The sequence below is a fragment of the Serinus canaria genome, chromosome 3 (assembly GCF_022539315.1).
Source record: "Serinus canaria isolate serCan28SL12 chromosome 3, serCan2020, whole genome shotgun sequence".
NCBI lineage: Eukaryota > Metazoa > Chordata > Aves > Passeriformes > Fringillidae > Serinus > Serinus canaria.
Window position 1 is genome coordinate 97,664,835 of NC_066316.1, and position 21,477 is coordinate 97,686,311.

Here is a 21,477-nt window from a genome sequence, read left to right on the forward strand (position 1 = left end):
CATTGTACTGGAATACAAAAGTGCTTTTTTTAAATAGATTTGAAGACTGCACCAATAAGATGAATTTAAGTTCAAGAGTAACAAATGCTGAAAGAATCAATCCCATTTCTACTTACCCACCCAGAAATGTGCAAATCTAATTTGTTCTTTTATGTAAATGTCCCTTCAAGTGCAGAACACAAAAAAAGTCTTTCCTGATTCTGTATCTAACAAGGATGATCAAACAAACTAGGATACCCTTCCTTATTAACAAAAAGAAAACCATAATCTGGTGTCAAAGAAGTGTACGACAACCACAACCCCATGTAAGGGGAAGTCTACCTGGGCAATCAAAGTAAGGATTTAGAAGTCAGATTATTTTATCTAAAAGATAATACAGCTGTCATTGAAACAATGAACATCCATCCTCATCGAAAGAGACTCATCCACTCTCATTTCATATTCAGTTCCCCTTTTCTGAATAGATTAATTAGTGCTAACCTACATATATGGGAAGTTATGTTCTCTTTCTCCTGGAGTTTTAGGCAAGGAGCCAAGGGCCAGAGAGTCATGATAGCAAGGAAACAACTCTGACGTAACTCAGGGTCTGGTACTTCAGGGAGTACTGTGATGATTTTAGTGTGGCAATATCCCCAAAGCTGAGGACCATCATTGCACTTCTGGCAGTAAGACTACTCATCCAACTGGAGCTAGATATTTGATGAAAATTTCAGGTTTCAAAATATTATGACAAAATTTTCTCAATCATTTGTTAGTTATTAATCAACCAGCTGCATTATTTTTCTCTGGTATTATTTTATGCCTGGTTTAAAATTAAGAATAAACCCCACATGGATAAACATCTTGTGTTTACTTAAAAAAATTATATGAAAATACAGAATATATGCAATTAAAACGTAGCCCTTTAACAGTAGTACTCTAGCACTAGCAATCATCACAATAAATGATTGGAAATAGATATAACCACTACATTGTTTCCTTGATTTATGGAATTACACTTCCATAATTCAAACAGTCAGATATTCTGAAGGATTTCTTTCTTCCATTATGTTACCCAGAAATATGACATGAAATTTGCATCTAAAATCCTAATTCAAAGAAAAAGCTTTTCCTCAAATTCACACACTTCTTTGGATAAAGGTTCATCAATTATCAAGCATACAGAAATTGGTTGTGATAGTCGTTTCGTGTTTGACTACCTATGTGCTGGAGCTTCAAGGTAATTTTGCTATTTTATACTGAAAGCATCATGAACTAACTGATGCCTGAAAATTCAAAATAACTTTAAGTATTAAAAATTGCTTTTTGTAAAACAGTTCTATTCTAGAACAAGTATTGATGGTATTTAAGGGCAAAACTGCACTTTCATTGAAATCCCAGTGCTTGCACATTGTCTTCTGTGCATTGTGGCTGTCTTTCCCCCTCTGGCAGTGTATTATTGGGTTTAGGTACTTTTAAAGTAAAAGAAATCTACATCAGAGTTATCAGCTACCAGCTTACCATGGAAAAGGTAAATCCTCAGGTGTTTTTAATCCATTCAGAAGGGCCATTTTAATCCATTCAGAGTAATTATACTCTTTATTAAAGAAACCTAACTATAATTTGGCATCAATGTTTACAGTTCTGTAATGTACCCTAATAGTTTGAGATAAGAAAACCCTCCAAATACTGAGATGCTTATTGCAATTCCCTTTGAAAGACTCCCAAGTCTTCTAGTGACTCTGCATTTCCTCTCATTATCTTCTTTATAGCACATAGTGTTATATATCTGAAATACTTTTCACATAAAATCAAACTTGAAATACCCACTTAGAAACAATATTTCAGTAAATAGAGGGTTTAAGGCAAGTCATTCAGTTGGAAAAATTAATTTCCATTTGTTAATCCTAGACTGACACAATTTTATTCCACCCCATCAGTGCCTTGGGATACACAACGTACATTCAGCAAAGGGCACACATATGACCCTATGGACATACGTTGCAAGTCCTGAGTGCCCATTGAAGTAATGGTAATATCTTCATATAAGGCGTGACCCACAGGGACATGGCATGGGAGGGGTTAATTTGTTTTGTTTCCAGTCTTGCTATTGTATGTGATTTTCCTAGGTAATGCATTCTTTTCTTACTAAATATCTTTGCAAACAAATACAAACCCCTTTAAAAGGTGCTAAAAATGGGTTTCTGAAAACATACAAAATATATTCATCATAGTACTTCCTCAATCACTGTTTTAATGCTTGATATCTGCAGGTTATTTCTTCTTTCTGACTGAAACTATTATTTGTTGTGGAATAATTGTTCTTTTGCAAAAGACTTTCTTCTTCTAGCTTTCTGGACCACACAGGCTGGACACTTTCATGCTTTTTACTTCCTTTTTGAGTTCTTTTCAATGGAAATACCAACAACACTAGGATGCTGGCAATATGAAGACAGAAATAGCAGGAGCTAAAAAACAAACAGAAATAATGAATCAGTGAAACTCTGACCACTCTAACAGAAATACTTTGCACATAAGATATGAAAACATTAATATTTTATTTAAGAAAAGTAAAATAAGGGGAAAATCAGAAATTAAGTCTTCCCTCATATTTTTTAGGACTGTATAAAGTGAACAGAAGTCTGCTTTCAACTTTTTTCACAAGTTATTTGTAGGAAGTCAATATTTAGTCTTACTATAAAATAGTTCAAGGGCAGACAGTAATTTCAAAGGTATCCTCTGGTTTTGTTTTTGACTGAGTTTTTTCCCCTGCACCCAGAAAAATAAATCTGTTATGACAGGAAAGTGTGAGCAACACAAGACACACCATTTGAGCACTAGAAATACAGTTCGCTCAGCTACAAATTGATTTTAGAATTGTATCACTAAAATAGCTTCAGAAATCTTCTGTCACTGAATATACTTCTACTCCAAGTGAAAGAAAAGGAAACAGGTAGAATGTGCTTACCTGTAAAAGGTGAGAGAGGGTTTTACAGAGAGCAGTACAAACGGCACCACTGTGTAACTTATTGCTGCTTGAGTTGCCATCCATGTTACAATATCATAACATAGTTTAACAGCAGGAGACTGAACAAAATAGTGTCTGATATTGTTTCTTATCTGAAAAAGCAGGTAATACTAAGTTAGCTGAGGAATAAACCTTGAGAGCTCAGTTTGTTGCATTGACAAAGTCATAGGATGAATTCACATGCTACAGTTTGGTCAAATATCTTTGAACTACTCAAAATGCCCATTAACTTCAACAAGAATTGGTTCAAATTCCCTGCAATTCATTCAGCATGGGAGTTTAAGCATTTATCAATTTAAACAGAATTTAAATAAATTAATCCTATCCTAAATACAATGAAAATTTCCACTGCTTGTATGAATGAAGCAGAAGTTGTATTCTATCAAGCCATGCTGTAAATATAGAGGATTGGAGTAAGTGAAGGCCAGAATCTTTCTGACAAAAGCTTCTACATAGTAAGCCATTTTTATACACTTGTTAATAAAAGATATTTTAAGGCAAGTAGAGTTTATATCAGAATATACAAAATATCAGTTCTAATTACATATTTCAGTAGTCTTAACTGCCATTAAGTGGGATTATAATAAAATTACTCAGATTTCTAAGCTGAATCTTGTCTTGTTCTAAAATTCTCCTCAAAAGATTGAATACCAGAAGTATTTGAAAAACTCCAATCTAAATACCACACAGAGTTGGGTCCAGTTTTATTTCAGTCTATAATTATAAACACATAAGTAAATCTTTGCCTCTCCTTCCCTCTGTCTTTGGTGCTGACAAACCAAGATGGGCTCAATTCAGCCTTAGACCCCAGCTTGATATCACAGTTGCCACCTCCCAGTCACCTGCACTGAAGCAGTGCTCCCTGAAAAGCTGTACATTGTTCAGCCTCCTTAACCCTCAGCTTCTTTAGAACTCCTTGTTCTAAAGAATGTATCCAAAGCTAGCTCCTGCTGGTTTAATTCTTTGCATTAAAAACTCTTTTTGACCCTTCTAGTTCTTCTTCTTCTAATTGCCCTGTATATACCACATTCCCACTTAGTCTTTTCTTAGTTAAGCTAAATCAAACAAGTAATTCTAGCTACATACCCTTCATTCTGCCATCTCCCTCTAGTTATTCCTATGGTCACATGCAAGGACTTGTTCCTGAGTTCTGTAGAACCCAGATGAAGCTTCACAAAATTTCTTGTAATCTTCTATTTTAGGACTTGAAGAACAACTTTTAACACAAATCTACGGCTGCCACTAGTAAACACTCAGTTATGAAATCTGTAATAATTAAAGGCAGTAAAATAAGTTGGACACGTGCTTAGGCATAACAGAACAAAGTGTGGATCAGTGTTGCCAAACTTTGCAGTTAAAGGCTAGTAGAGTTAAATAAGAAATATGCTCTAACATATCTTAGTTAATATTAAGTACCTGTTGATACAGAAACTGAAAATACTTTTTTACTAGCTGAAAATACCTTTTTACTTTTTTTCCTATGATCAATACATACGATTGATACATGAATACGATATGGTCTACTAGAGAAGCCCAGGATGAAGGGCATTGAGCACTCCAATTTAATGGACTCATCTCACTAAGTAAACAACTTTTATCTGTGAACTTTCCCAGAACTTTGGCTTTTGCTCCAGTCCCTGGCTGACAAATGTCAAAAGTTCCCTGTGACAGATCTGGAAGAAGAAGAAAGCTCTATCTATTGTAAAGAAAGGAGTTGGTTCTGTCAAACAAGGACTATACCCATTTCTTGTGAAGAAAGAGAAACATTTGTTTTATTGATGTAGTAGCAATTTAAATCTGAAGTACACCTTCCCCTAGCTATTACAGCAACCACAGAGCAGTCTGCTTCATTTCTCACTCCCCTGGTTCTTTCAACAAAAAAGTGCTCCGTTATGCTGCTCTGATCTGATGTGTAATTTGCTCCTCTTTTCCACTGAGTGACTGATAAACCTGTCTCTGTTCTTACACAGCTTTCTCAGGCAGAACAGTGAGAGATTTCTTGGCAGATTTGCTGTCTCCATATGGTTCTGAATAGCAACTGCAAAAGCTTGTTAATATGACTGCACTATTGACTGGCCAACTTGACATAGTAACTGCACTAGAGATTTTTATGTGCTGCTTGAGGGGGAACATTCTTTAGTTATCATCCTTAAAATAGTACTGGAGAGAAATTAGGGATGAGGCAGACTCTAGAAATATATAGCAATGACAACCAAATTTTAAGCTACTCATCATCACTGATTTTGTCAAAATTATTTTAGATAACATCAACCTGTTCAGCATGCTATAGTAATACACTGACAGTTAATACAGAGGAAGAGCTTCCACAAAAGATACGAAGGTGCTACAAAGATGTTATAGGCTGTGTATAGTCTTGTTTGTTTCCACCAATCAAGCCCTCCTTTTCATTAATCATTCCCATTGTTCTCATAACTAAAAAAATAAACACCACTATCAGACAGATTGTGTATCAACAGTAAAGGGCATCTTTGGAGCACTGAACATCATCAATTTGCTTTTACAAAACTTATTATTTATGAAGATACTTAGTTTGTACTTACAGCTCGTGCTGCTAGTGTCATTAGTACTCCTGTTAAAAATGTTAAATAATATCCTGGATAAACCCCATGCCAGATGGCAGAAAGAATGAAGGTTTGGATCGTTGGGCTGAAGGTGGCTCGCTCATAGCACACTCTAGCAAGTCAAAAACAATTCAAGATAAGTAACATGAAATAAATCACCCTGTCTTCCCAGCTATCATTTATACTTTTACCAGTTTAATCTCCAACAAAGAAATTTCAATGCAATTGCAGTTTTCTATTATTTAATAATTTTGTCCCTATATTATGGCTTACAAAAATTACTTAAAGCTATTCACAGCTCCCAATTCCAGCCCTCAGTGCTAAACTTGTGCTCAGTGCCATCACAAATTGTCCTTATTCCTAACGAAGTGATACGCAAGCATCCAAAGATGAGTTTTGGCATTAATAAGGGATCTTGAGCCATCAAAGAATGTGTTTGAAAAGCTGCACTGGAAGGCACAAACCACCACCAGATTCTTGGGATGAGTCAGGTATGTTTTCCATAAAATAAGAGCAGCTTATAGGAAAAGGGGAAAACTAATAACTACCTTCAATTTTGAATAATAAAGAAACTACAGTTGAGAATGTGTCTGTGTGACACAATTAGGTGAGCATGACAATGAAATTGTAATAAATACTCCAGTACTGAAGAGAGTATTAAATAAGGAGAATGCCAAACTCTGTTATTTTAAAACTGAGACTCTGAATTACTAGGTGAGGTCCTATAAAAAGGAATTCTAGAAGGAAGAAGGGAAAAAGGAATCCAAGAAAGGTGGTTTCTAGAAGACAACAGAGTATGACACAATGACAAACCATCATGATGTGGAAGAATGATAGGAAACATGGTAAAGTCCTGATATGGCTTCATCAAGAGTTCTGAAATGCCTTGAATGATCTGAAAACCAAAAAGCAATAGGAAACATGGAAACAGATACAAACTAACAAAGCAAAAATAAACACCTCAAGCATGCATGAGCACAAATCTGTAGCTAACATACAAAAATGACTTTTAGCTAAAAAAGCTATAGACACAAATATGTTAAAAGGTTTTATAACCACACAGCAAGTAAGAGAGAATGATAAGAGAATGCACATATGTTATTCAAAGATGACAAGATAATGATACTGAGAGCCACAACATCCACTACCAATCTAACGACTTTACTGCAACTTCCATATAAAGATGACTGAAACCTACTGATGTAGTCTATATTGAAGAACAGAAGGCAAAAAGGATCTGAATAGGGGAAAACTTAAAGTGTAATTTTCTAATTTAGTTTATTTCAGTTAAATAGATTAAGACCTTATGAGGTCTTCAGTGGGATGTGTGCACAACCCCCTCCTCTTGCTAAAGGGCTTCATTCACAGTGGCAATTAAGATGAGAACATGGGGCTAGCCTAATACTTAAAACTGTCTGAGGACATTTGCCCAAAACAGACCACCTTAAAGAGGAAAGCAACACTGGCCAGGCTGTATACTAAACAGAGACATTTTTGACAAAGAATCTATCAGGCTCAGGAGTAGCAAAACATTAGGAAAATGTGCACTGAGTCAGGGAGACATCTTGGAAAATACTTTTCATCAAAACCTCATTTGACACTGCCAGAAGTCACCCCACCAATACAATGACCTCTGTCTTGGCCAAGACAGAGCATCCCTAGCATCCCTGGTAGACACAGAGTAGCTGCATCCAGATAGAGGCCTGACAGAGCAGTGCACCATGCCAGGGAGCAGTGTCTCATCCCTGTCAGCTGCAGGCACATGGATTTGTGCCAGGCTTTTCTAGGGGGTATGTGAAATCACCAGATTCACACCAAGCTGGAGCACCCACATCTCCCACAGGCAGTGCATGCAAGCAGGGTTTTGTATCCCACACACCCTTAGGAGAGGAGGTGCAGTTTGCAGGTAATTGTGTATGTACAGGTGTGCTTTTAAATCTGCTTGAAATTAGTTGCAGAAGAATGTTTAAAAATGTGTATTACACCAAAGCACTAAGCACACATGAAATGTTATGTGTTCTAATACTGCTATTAATTCTAAGTGTATATGTCTGGTGGCTAATTACATCTCATTAATAAAGTGATACATGTCTTCAATCTTTATTGGGTTTAAAGTACTGAAATTATCCCTGGAAAGCGTTCAGGAGCGAACAGAACTCACTAAATTAACTAACCAAATTTCAGCTGTATCAATGCCAGTAAGGTAAAATGCCTCAGATTTCAATTTCAAAGAGTAAAAAGTAAACTTAAATGCTTCCAGGGATTTGGCAATAATAAATCTTGTTCAAATACTTCATTTGACAGTCTTAGAAACAAATGAAGGAAATACAGTCATCACAACAGGTTGAGAAAATCTATTCAAATATAGGTGGTTTAGGTTATCCAAAATGCTCTAGAAGTGGGAAGATGCACCAACTGTTCAGCAAGGTACTGTCTTCAGTCTGGTTCTATGATTTCTTTACTAACTGAGGAGGTAAACTGAGAAGTATTTCTTCCACCTTGTCTTCCCTTCCCTTTTTAAGGTGGAAGGTGGGATGGATGAGATTGGCATTGTTTTCTCAGTAGAGAACATTAGAATCCAAAATGATCTTGGCAGACTTGAAGGATGTTCTGAAATCAACAAGATTAAGTCCAAATCATAGAACATCTAATAAGAAAAGTGGAAGACACAACCCAGTACCATTCCTATAACATTACTCAAAAAGTGTAGCTGAGCATGAGTATGGATGAGCAGTATGAAACACTGAGAATCAGCTATGAATGAATCAACAGTAGATTGCTGCTGCAAAAAAAGACTGATAACACCCTAATACATCACAGTATTACCCAAAGAAAATAATTATAAATAATCCACTCAAATTAATCAACTCTGCCTCTAAAAAGCCAGGGAGAAAATCTTGCAGGTCTTAGCAGAAGTACTGCATCTACTCTAAGAAGACAGAAGGTTTGGAAAGATGTCAGAATTTAACAAAAAGAACCACAGAGGTTTTGCAAACATAACCAAAGACAAATGGGATGCGATGGTTTCTTTGGAAAAGAGAAGGAATGGGCTGAGGGGAACATAACAGCTTTTTCAACCAGGAAACTTTATAATGATATATATTGTTATATATGAAACCATGCTATATATGCTACTATGTAAATATCTATTTTAACTTGCATGCTTGTAACAATAATGCTGGTAAATTGCTGTATACTATGAACTACATTAAATATTTACTAAATTTCTTTCTGTTTTGTAGTTCCATTAACTGTTTTTTACAAATTTGTTTTTACACACAATCAGTCTTTCTTTAACTGATGGTTCCGTTTCTATGATTATCAGAAAATAACAGAACAAATGTTAATGTCTGGTATTTTATGTGAGATTAATAGCTAAAGTTTTAGGTACTTCTATAAATGGTAAAAAAAAGTGAGTTATTAAAAGTGGATGCTTAAAGTAATCCATGAGTTTGTCCTCTATGCAAATTGTTGGAGCAATGCAACTAACCAAAAGATTAGTAACAAAGTATACATTCTCTACCACTATTTATGGACCTATTTTACTTGCAACAAAACTTTCACAAAACATCCACCTTTCCACACCCTTTCACTTTGACAGAAACAATTTAGACCATCCCCAAGGATTCTTTTATTATTGTTTTAAAAAACACATATTGAGATGCTTTAATTTTTCTTCACATCTTCTTTTATTATCTCCCTGAGCAATTGACTTGCATTTTTTTTCTTTCAATTTTTAACAGAAATATTATGCTTCTTCACTAATAATTTTTGTTTAGAATCATTCTGTTTAGGAGATTTAAAAGTTTGTTGAAATATAACCTTTTCCAATTATGTTTTAATACTGTTAAACTTCTATTCTCTAACTAAACCAAAACAACTAAATTACATATTTGGTTTTTGAAATGCTACATTTCAATACCTGCAAACATGCAATTTTTTGTTGACTGTCCTAGCAATAGATTCCACTGACTATTGAGCCAACCAGAATAATCACATAAAATTCAATTCCTTTTTTAAACTGAGCAAAATATTTAGGGACGAAATTATGGAAGAAAGAGAACATACTATGGAGAAATTTGATACAAGAGACACCCAGTTGCCAGCTATCCTACAATAAGGGGTAAAGTCCTCTAAGTGATCCCAAGATAGGGGTCTCAGTTAAATCTGCACCTGTGGATAGGAGATCAATTCAACAGTCTGACTGGAAGAAGGGAAACAACACCCATGAGCTACTCAAGAACACTTCTACTTTCACCTTACCACAAAGAAGCAGAACGATGTAATTCACAGGGCACTGTACGTGTTCCCCAGGCAAGGAAAAAGAGTGCAGCTGAGAGAGAGTAATTTGGAATTTTTGCTGACAGCACATTGTAGGGTTTGATGTCTGTCATACACTCAATGGAAAGAGCACAGAAAGTTCTCTCACAGAACATACAGAAGTTCCTGTATCACTCTGTGGCTAAAAATAATGCAGAGCTTTCACAGGCTGAGATGTACACTTTGCCTGATGCTCTCAGCAACATGCACTGGCTGAATGCTAAGAGAGGGAAAAAAGACACCTCCACAGATTAACAGTTTTAGGTTCCCTATGGCCTGTGAAGAAAAACAGATTCTATCACAACCTGATAGTTTACACTATGAGAAAGTCCTAAACTCAGAGGCTTTACTTCAAGTATTACAAGAAGAATATCCTGCACAGTTGCTAAACAAGTGCTGTTTTGTGGGAGTTAGCTTCAAATGTTATACCATCTTCAAAGAAATATGTATCTCAGAAACTTCAGGGGAAAAAATTTCCTTTAAGAAATAAATACCTTTTGAGCCAAAGAGCTGTTTGGATATTCCAGTTATCAAGAAACATCTTGAAACTTGTGGAAAACTGTAAAGTAAAACAAACTAATTATTTCCATAATTGCAGAGTGTCACAATGTGCTTCAAAATTTTTGTGTATAAATTCTAAATCCTCCCACCCACATTTGTGATGAGTTGAATAAGTTATTTACACAACTACTTATAACCACAGAATATTTTGGAAGTCAATTGACAAGTAGAACATGTTCAAAACAAGCTATTTTCTGCCCTTTTTTAAAGGTGTGAACACATCATTTTTTACTTAGAATATATTCACCATCTAAAGGAAGAAATGTGTAGGAAAAGTTATTGAAATGAAAGAGTAACTACCTACATGGACATGAGGGTTTTTTTGAAAGAACCAGAAACAAACCTCTATTTGCTGGATTCTCAGATTTGAGATTAGATCCCAACGTGTAACTCCATTTTTGTCATAGCCTCTAAAACCAAACCCAGCTGCATTATTAATTGCATCTGCTGCAATGAGACAAGAAGAAACGAATTAAATATAAACTGTCTATATGACAAATTGTGCATCATACAATATGTAATTTGTTCAAAACAGGTATCACATTCTAAAGACTATTTTTTGTTTTAAATACTGAGGATCACTTGAAGAAACAGAAAACAATCCAAGCACCACTTGCTTCCAATTCAAAAATTTGTACAAAAGCATAAGAATGAGAGGTAGCACTAGCTACTTCACAGTACAGATGTTCCCTCCCTCCCATACCACCTACTTAGATTTGCTTGAGCAGTCAGACAGAAAAACAAACTCAATGAGATGCATCAAGACTACAAAACAGTGGCTGGTTGCAATGATTTGAAACAGCAGCTCAATGTTCACACGCATGTCTTTGGTCTTCATTATGCAGCAACAGTGATGCTTAAAGCATAAAGATTAAATTGTGTGATTCCCTCCATGCAGGTGCGCATTCACAGCACCCCACAGAGAGCAGTGCAAACCAAACAGACAAAACCAGTGATTTTCTAAGGAATGCAGAGCTTGTCAAACTTCCACTAATGGCACAAGGTCACTGTTACAACACCTTTGAATGTGAAGTGTTTACAGTGCATGTCAAAGGTCAGATGTTCCAAGCAAACAATATTTTTCCCTAGGAGAAAAAGCTTCTACTGCCATCTGGACTATGCAGGGAAAAAATAAGGGATCTCTACTGCCTGTCACTTTCAGTCATCACCTTCACCTGAGCTTTGTTAGCTCAGACACTAACATTTCCTCACCTGTGTTTTCCAAATTAGGATGGCCACACACAAGGAAATGAGATGTGTTTGAATTTATAATATTTTTACTTCCTTGTGAAATTTTTCTTAAAAACATCTTTGAAAGTAACAAAATTTGCTGCCTTACATCTGACATTGCTATGCCAACTTCAAATACTGGGCAATAGTTTTATGCTCAATTAGAAACAGCTGAAAACACAAACTCCACAATCTTTGCAAGCTAGAATGCAAAGACTGTAACTAGACTAAGTACTCATTTCATTAACTAGCACTTTAGTAACTAATTTTTATTAACTAGCATTTTAAGTAACTAATTTCATTAACACTTTTTTTAAAGTGTAAAGAACAGTAATGTACAACTCAAAGGCGTAACACCCAGTAAAGCTGTTAAAGCCCCTCACATTCTACTGCTACCATTGTAAGTTTAGAAGAGACAAAGTGGAAGGAAGAAGGCCAACAAACTACAAGTACAGAGTTGGCATAGTTTAGTTTCTTTGGTATTTACCAGAGGAATGCTAGCTCTACACTGCTAGCAAGTGCATAAAGAGGAATCCAACTGAAATAATAAAGGCAAGAAAAAGCCCAACTGAAATGATTCACTTTTCAGATGACTACTACTATTTATAGATGATGATATGGGTGTATAAGAGCATAATATTCAAAAGTATTTATTTCCACAACAAGCCCCAGAACTACTATATCCAGACAAGCTGAAAGTATTTAATTCATTGACCAGGAAAGAAACCAGCAGCTGTAAATGAGTCATGCTGCTCTGCTACCCTAAAGCTTTCTTTATTGCATTGTTCCCACAGATTTTCTCTCAAAAGAACTATCAGACAAATATGTAAAACTGCAGAGGAGGAGGAAGCTGATGAAATCTGTTGTGTGAGCCACTTTCAAGATGTCAGCTTACTTAAATAAAGCATCTTCCTTGTTTTTTTACAAGTAACATGGAGGGAAATGCAAAATATTCTTTAAATGGTATAATTCAAATGTCTGAAATATTCAAGTGTCTTAAATAAGTTACTAAAAGAATGTTATCCCACCAGTCATTCAAGCTTTTAGTAAACAAAGGCTAAAACTGAAGTGTCACCCATCAAATTCTGAAAATGCCACCTACAATTAACAACAGTATCGTGTACCTGAACTCCAAAGTATTAACTTTCCTTTGTGATTGAATAACATCAAGCAAATTACTGATAACTAACCATAGAAAGAGGTTAAAATTAACTTTGAAGATATGCCAAAAAAAAAGTTATCAAAATAAAATTTTAAAAATCATAAACAAAAAGAAGGATTGTACAACAGACTAGATTTACTATTATTTTTTCTTTTTTTAAAGTTACTGTTCATTGGAACACTATCACTCTCCAAAAAGAGAGTAATCACTTCTCAAAAAGAGACACTATTCAATGTACTTAAAATCTTGAAAGACTTAAATGCAATCAGGTTTTCCTAAGGCCTCAAGAGGGCACTGCCACTTTTAATACACACTTAAGTGTGCACATCTCAGATGATTCTCAGTACTCTTTGATACTCATCAATGCTCTCTCTGTTATTATTATATTTTTAAACATATACTTACCTAAAGTCCATGCAAAATAATACTTGGGTCTGGCAGCCATAAGAGACACATACAGGTAGAAAAACCTTACAGGCCAGGATGCTGTAGCTCTGAAGTTATCATCAATGTTGTATTCCACAGGCAAAGTTTTTGTAATGGTCATGTGGAAGAGCAAGGACAGTCCACAGATCAAGAGTTTCTGTGCCACGGCTATCTGAAAATTTAAGGGAGATTCTGTAAGCTTCATTTTTTTGTTTATCTTTTAGAAACAAAGCAAAGTTATAATCTTCCCTCCCTATACAGACATATACATATGGTAATTTTTCAGTAATACATATACTAGCAACTTTAAAATAGTTTATTAAAAAAATCTCTGTTTTACAGAGACTCAAGGAATATTGTTATATTGATCAAGTTGTGAGCATTGCTCCCCATGGCCAACACAATAAATCCAGTCTGACTACAGTGACTCTCTAAAAGCCCTTTTAATAACCAGAGCACCTTTTGCAAGTCGGGGTTTTTTTCTTATTTTCTTGTCAAATTATGAAGCAATTAAATTGTTAAGACATTATAACACAAAACATACAACCTAGGACAAAGTAAGATTATTACTGCAGAGATTCCAGAACAATGGCAAAACTTCAGTTTCTTTCCAGTACCCTTTGGCATAATGTAGGAGTTCAATTTCTGCCCAACTCAATACACCAGTCATCTCTGTTACATTATCAAAGCATCTGAATTATAAACCAACTAAAACAGTGAAATGATTTATGAATTTCAGCACAAATTTGAGCCAAGCAGTTCTACATGGACCCGTTTTCTAATAACAGTGAGCAAACTACAATGGTACAAATAATAGGCTCACAGATATGTACAAGTGTGTTTTTCAGATAGGACCTACTCAAATTTTCTCAAAATTCAGCTTTGCTGTAACCACCACAGTAAAGAGTATGCATCTTCAGTAGAACTTTTCTAAGGTTCTATTATAAACATACAGAGCAATATATGCCTGACGCTGACTGCTCCAAGTCACTAGTCTGATCCACATCCCAAGGGCAAACACCATGCTTTGTGAAAGACCCCAGTAACATACTAAAGCAAGCACCAACAAGAGAAGCTCGAGAGCTAATTCACTGAAATGCAATTTTCAAGCTTTTATGCAATCTCACTGTTTAAGCATTACTGTTTTAATTTACATTACAATTATACAGATACTAAACTTGACCAGAAAACAATCAATCTGCTTCACTGAAAGTGCAGCTTAACATCTAGTTCCAAAATAAAGAGCAATTTTTTTCCATGATACAGAATGGGGCAGTAAATGTCCAACTGAAAGCACAAACTTTGGCAAGACACACAGTATCAAAGATTCACCCAGTTGCACAGATGCAAGAAGTGGTACAACCTGATTAAAGAATGAGACTTGGAAAAGCTGTAAAACAGTGAGGGTATTTTTGGATATTGCATATATTTCACTTGGCTCATCTCAGAAGATACTTCAGAGAGGATCACGATCAGGAATCAGCAATTTCAGAAAAAAAAACCATCAGCCAGATAACTACCTATTAATGGTTAAAGCTGGTGCTTAATTATTTGTTTCTACTTGCTTTCTAATGAACTTAATTTTAATACTTTATTCTATTACAAGAGTTCAATGTGAAGAGCATTAATTTTCTAAAAGCACTCTTTTGTTATTCCAGAACTATTAATAATCTATCTCTTTGCTACAGCAGAGGGAAAGTTCAGTTGGCTTAATGCCTACAGGATCTTCAATAGAAATGTATGTTCATAAAATCAGTTACTACTAAAGCTAATGAATTTTTAATTCTGGTAAGCAGTACCTGACAAGTGCAAAAGTCGGATATTTGTAAGTATCAGAAAGCACCACACCAAGTTCTGAAGATATTTGCAAGGATTTAACTTAAAGGCCTAAGCCATAATTTTAAGTCATGTTCAATTCTGCAGGAGAAACAATAAGCTGGTAACAGTAACATGCAAGTTAAGACCTAAGTATGAATATATGAAATAGGTTCTTTCCATCTGAAGATGACGACAAAGTCGCAAAAAATGTTTTGGGCACTTATAATGTTATCTCTGTTCAAAGACCTGCCTTGTGCCACTGCCTCTATTTGCTATTTTTTTTTTATTAGTAAACTGATGCCATTCACCTGCCTATTCAAAAAACCAAATATGCTTTGTATTTTTCTGAAGGTTGTTAACTAAATTGTGGAGGTGAAAACACCTTTTTTACAAAAGAGCATCAGGGTTTCAACAAAATTTATTTTAAGGAAAAATAATGAACTCATACAGTACTCTGCCATGAGTAAACTTTTTTTTTTCCAACTGCACTACTTCACTCAATAATTATAAATCCCACCATGCTGATACCACTTACAGGGATCAGAATCAGGGATAACAGTGTCCCTAGAAAACTGTGGTGGAAATAAATCTCCTCCATCTACAAAGCTGGGGAGCTGCTGTTTCCAGACTGGTTTAAGCAGAGTTTCTGAGGCCAAGCCAAACACAGGCTGCAAGACAAAGGAATCGTGCCCTGCCTCCACCCCCTCCCTGAAGGTTTGGCTTGTGCTCCTTAGGCTGAGTCAGATTAGAGAAACAAATCAGATGAAAATCTAAATTTTTTGCATTTTGCGGGGGAGCATTTGTTGTTTGGAAAGTTTTTTTGGTGGGAAGGTGTGGTGGTATGTCTGATAGGTTCTGGTGGGTTTTTGCTCGCTTTTTCAGAAGTTAGTTTCAGACAAATCAAATTATCTGATTCAAACTACAACACTATGCAATGATACCAACAAAATCATTGTTCAATGTTTCAATTACCTATTGAAATGCATTTGGTAAAACATTCATTCACTCCTGATTACTTAATTCACCTTTCTTTGCCAAGCTATAAATGGGAAATCACTGAATTGCACAGTCACATAGGAGGGTTGGTCAGTTTCTACAAGGGTGAAGTAATTTGAGGTTTCATTTCATTTACTCTTTTAAGTTTTCAACTCAGCAAAATAACTGCTCTGTTAAGGAATTAAAAGACAGTAAGATGCAGGATAACTTTGACCTCAGAAGAAGCACAAAATACAAATTATTTTACAATAAAAAGGTAAAAAGACCTCTCATCCAATTTTGATAAACAACTGGGCATACCTGTATAAAAATATGAAAGATGATCAACACTGGGAAGGGAAGGACGTACTTAAGCTAGAAGACAGTGCCAGGACAAAACTAGATGAGCATAAATTAGATGGGATTATAATTAGGTTGAAAGCTAGATACCTAACTGGAGAAAGCAGTTCAGGAGCAGCTTTCTAATTGAAGAAATAAAGGTAAAACACTCACAGAGCTAACAAAGTTTAGAACTAAATTACTGCATAAACATGTATAACATATCAAAGCAGATTTTAAAAAGTAGAGAGGAATCTTGAAAATTTTTATTTGAATGAACTTGTTCTTAATTTGATAAGGAATCAGTACTTACAACATAATATTAAACAGTGTTAAAGCACATTATTCTGGAGATGTTGGTACCTCAGACAAAAATTATAGATTTTTAAGCAAGAACATTATAACCTGTAGGAAGATTCTGCATAATAAGCAAGAAAGCAGATATCTGCTGACAGGAATCTTGTATTTTAAGGGTAGCCATAATAAAAAGAAACTTACAAAGACAGATATTAATTTCTGAGAGTTGACACCACTTTGAGCACCAACAACTGATAGCTTGCAAAAAGGCACAATAGGAAGGATATAAGAAGTAAGTTTTAATATGGTGACTTGATTCATTTAACATGCAATGAACACAGCAAAAGTACTAATCCAAGTTAACATCATGCAGTCAACACACACAGTATAGAGAAGGAGGCTGGCATGAACTACTTCAGTTATGTAATTGTATTTAACAAGAAATGAAACTTACTGTAACTCAGCTCAAGGATTCTTTTTTATTTATGACGTTAACATTTGCTGATCCCCACTACATTTCAATTTTTTTTTGCGTTATCTAAAAATTTTTTCTTCTTGAAATAATAAAAAATTTAAAGTATTAATATAAAGTTAATGGTATTTAAACCTTCTTCTAGAAAAAGACAATGAATATTTTAATTGATACAGCAAATGCAGTAAAATTGTGTCATTCATCTTTCTCCAAAAGCACACAATAGTCACTGGTGTTATAAAATGCAGCCAGATTTCTCTAACACCAGTTGGGAGATGAAGTATCAGGAGCATAAACAGCTTCTCTTTGTTTTTATGTCAAAAGCTAATGCAGCATAAATTGCAAAAGTTTCAAGCATCTTAAGAGCAAATAATTTTAAGGAAGAGCACTTACCCGAAAAAAGAACCCATCATAGGTTTATAGTTGTTTCTATTGACCTTGTTCATATTACTAGCAAGACTATGTGGTAAAAAGTCAGGAAGTCCTATCAGGCAATCAGTGGATGTATGTCCAGAAGTACTGATACAGGCAGGTTTGGTTTATCTCCATTCATTTGAAATAATTTTACTACATAACACTTTTCTGCAGACATAGGATTTTAGTACACAAGATTTACTGGGCCAAAACAATGTTTAGAAGCAAAAGTCCCCACAACTTTGTTGATACAACATAGCAAAGCAGAGCATGGGCCATGTGATGCTGATCTACACAAGGAATTCTCCATGTCTCGCCCTTCCTAACGTGTTCCACAGCTCACCTGTGTGAGCCCACATGCTCTGTCAATTTGTGGAGCACCTTCAAGTGTTATCACCCTCCAGCTATGAGTTTAGATTCCAGTTGTGCAAGTTTCTCCAATCACACAAGATAGGTAGAATGGAACATGCAAAGAGTCCTCACCCACCTCTCCAAGGATGGAAGTGGTTGGAGATGCACCAAGTGATTGGGAAGCACTCCCTGTTGCCCCAGCTGTGGGGCCATAACCTTTAGATGGTAGGACAAGACAAGCAGCTACACATGGGAACACCTCCATCTGCTCCAGCAACAGCTGGTCTCACAAGATAAGCAGAATATGGGCAACTGGTGCTGGAATTAGCAAAAGCCATCCATGTGAAGTGTTCCAATTGACCCCATGATAATTCTGCCTCTTATGTGAGGTAAGAATTATCTTAGGCACATGTAAATTTAAATGCCTGATACATTTAAGACAATATGCCTTACTATTTAAGACAATATGAAAAGAGTGAAAATATTCAATACTCTGGGCATTAACCTAATTGGACTTAATTTTAAAAGTAACAAGTTTTGTGAGCTTTTGATTTAAATTCAGGTCATACAATCTCTCCTGTAAGGGACAATCAACTGGATTATCTTCTCTATGTATTTGGTCTCTTTTCCAATAACAGGCCAAAGACAAAAAAAGACTTATGTGTCTTGAAGTGTTGTTCATAGTGCTAGGGGTACTGCCTCTTTTACTACAGCTTCAGATCAAAATCCTTTGATACCTCTCTACATGACTGCAAGCATGGAAAATGAAACTATTTCTATGACTTTTTCAATTTGTTATATATGACTGGGTTTTTAGGCACAGTATATGCTTTGAAGTGAACATGCATGAACAGTTTTCATTTAAAGATGGCTTTTTACCACATAAGCTTGTTAGGAAGCTCCAAATTAATCTGCTTTTATCCACAAGATCCAGACTGGAAACCATGGAGAAAACCTGCCTTTAAAAAATAAGCATATAACTTTTTGACCAGGGAACTATTCCGTTGATGAATGAACTCCAGACTCAGCTCAGCAGTTATGCCTGTAAATGAAGAGTGCAAACCAAGCTTCCCATGCAATGATTCCATAAGCATCAGCACTGCAAGAGTCATACATCTTACATTTGGGGAAGGATCCGTTTGTTCATACTTTGTATCTTCCTTCCCATTTGCTTCAGACTGTTGCAGTTGGTATGATCTGCCTTCAATGAAAGTAATATAGTCTTTGTAAGAGCATAACGGGCCTGCCAGGATACCCATGAAATTACAGTTGTAACTTAAATACTCCAGTAGACTTGGCATGCGTCTGTAATTCAAAGACAAGCAACATGTGAGATGGATTGTGTCATTCTTCAGGATTTCCATAGCAGGAAAAGTCACACTCCATGCTACCACTCACTCTAACTGCAGTAAAAGCCACATGGACAAGGAGCAGTTTGTCTTTTGTAATCACAGCTTGAAACATTCTACACATAGCATTTCTTTTCAATCCACACTGGGCATTTCAGACAGACCTCCTGAACTGTCCTGAGTCTCTCCTTGCCCAGCAGAGGTGTTTGACTGAAGCTGAGCCCAAGGAAGGAAAGGGAAGGCTGTTTTCCTAAGTGTTAACTGTATTAAGCTCTGTATTTTCCCCTCAACAACTGAATCAATAAACAAAGGTTTGGGTTAACTGGCAATAATTTCAATTAAAGCAAATGCCTCAATACTCTCTGGCCAAAGCAACATGCTATTTCCTAGTGTCCTGAATAAAGAACTGAGAAAAGGCAAGCTAAATACTGAAAAACAGAATTTAAAAATGTTTCTTCACTAGCTACTTCACATGTGTACTGTTTACTAGTTTTCTATCTGATATGGAATTCATTTGCATAGACTGCATAAAACTTAGAATGTTTTTTCTAAAAAACTATAAAATCTACTTCTAGTGATATTTTTCAGAAGGAAAAATGTAAAAATTAAACTAAAAATATATTAAAAACTGGATCTGTTTGGCATGAGCTTGTAAACTCTGTCTTGAACCTGAGCTGTAGAAACTGCACAGAGCATTAAGAAAATACACAAAACACCCCTAAAGCTGAAAACCTACCTTACAGCCAAACACCTCTGTGATGGAGTCAAGTCTTCATTCTTCCGAAACATTCCTAGGGAAGAGGGCAAGAAAAAACAAAGAAAAGCTAAATCCCCCCACATTTTACTCAGCAGAACAAGTCTCATGCTGCAATGTAATTTCTTAATGCCTTGAGCAATTTCAGAGCTATTATGTCACATAACATTTTTGCTGGAGTTGGATCAAACAGTTCTTGCTGACAAAATCACAAACTCTCATATCTTCAGTTATATCCAGCAGTGCCTAAACATGAAATCGTGTGGATTTCAGAAAAGCATTGACAACTTGAAAGAAGTGTTAACAAAACCAATTCTCCTAAATTACTTGAGACTTCAAAGTCTGCAGGTATTAAAACCCTTTACTTCCAGTTCTGGAAACAGGACAAGCCCCAAAACATAGCCATTGTCATAGCCATTGTCATAGCCATAGTCACTGCAGTGTCAATGCATAAAATGGACACAGTCCAACAGAGACTTCAGCAATTGGAAACTTATGGCAGACCTCAAGAACAGCTTTGCACTGCAAGTAAAGGTTGTGACCAAGCTCCAGTGAAGCAGGCATGGCAGTAAAGGGTGCCACAGCCTTTTTGCTGAGCACTAACAAGAAGCTCTAACCCCTGCTAGCAGAAGGGGGCAGTCCAAGTCTAAGTTCAGCAACAAGACTGAGTTTACTTCTTGCCAAATGTAGCTATTTCTGAAATGCTGGCAACCTATCCCTGAAAAATAGTCTTCAAAATCGCTACTTTCATCAAAGAGAAAAGTAAAAAATAAGACTTTCAACATTTTCATTTACTATGAAATACACTAATTCAGGGGAGCAAAAAAGGTAAGAGCTCCCTCCTTCAGACAGCCTTGGCTAATACCAGCCAGCACTGCCTGACAGAATGACCAGCTCCTCCTGCAGCCTTCTCTAGTGGCTCAGACATTCCCACATGCAGCCATTTCCTGCTGTTCATATTTGCATTTTTTCTTTGCCACTGCAACTACTAAAAACTTTATCCACATAGCTTCCTAAAGGAAATCAAATTTATGGGATCACACTTCAATTTTCTTCCTCCACAGCAGTGCCCAAACCCAGCAACCAATTTCTAATCAAGTTTGACAAAAGAGCAGGGCAATAGAAGTATGAAATTCTAATGTGCTTTATGAAAATAGGTATTTCTAGAGAAGATAGTCCTCCTGTCATAGAAAGGTTGCTTTCAACCCCACTCCTTGATGCCAGTAAATCCAGAGAGGGGAGCCCTTATACTTGATCGACGGTTAGGTTCAAGTGGAGCCAATTTTTTTTTTTTAGATATCAAAATCAGTCAGCCTTATGACAAAAAAGATTGAGGAGCTGAGGGGAAGTAAAAGCTAATTTAATTCTATGACTCATGGAAACACTTGTTATCTACAAAGAAGGAAATTCTGTTGTCTTA

At 35.9% G+C, this 21,477-nt stretch overlaps 1 protein-coding gene across 2 annotated transcripts in view; it reads right to left on the reverse strand.

Moving 5' to 3' along the window:
* Nucleotides 1-773: 773 nt before the first annotated feature.
* Nucleotides 774-21,477, reverse strand: part of MBOAT2 (membrane bound O-acyltransferase domain containing 2) — an 85,756-nt gene continuing 65,052 nt past the window's right edge. For both annotated transcript variants that reach the window (XM_050972700.1, XM_050972699.1), the window contains 8 exons: nucleotides 20,040-20,094; nucleotides 19,076-19,259; nucleotides 13,268-13,460; nucleotides 10,814-10,917; nucleotides 10,404-10,468; nucleotides 5,569-5,701; nucleotides 2,948-3,099; nucleotides 774-2,447 (listed from right to left, as the gene is read on the reverse strand). In XM_050972700.1, the coding sequence (XP_050828657.1) occupies nucleotides 2,225-2,447; nucleotides 2,948-3,099; nucleotides 5,569-5,701; nucleotides 10,404-10,468; nucleotides 10,814-10,917; nucleotides 13,268-13,460; nucleotides 19,076-19,259; nucleotides 20,040-20,094 (1,109 nt within the window). In that variant the 3' untranslated portion in view covers nucleotides 774-2,224. The remainder of the gene's footprint in view (nucleotides 2,448-2,947; nucleotides 3,100-5,568; nucleotides 5,702-10,403; nucleotides 10,469-10,813; nucleotides 10,918-13,267; nucleotides 13,461-19,075; nucleotides 19,260-20,039; nucleotides 20,095-21,477) is intronic.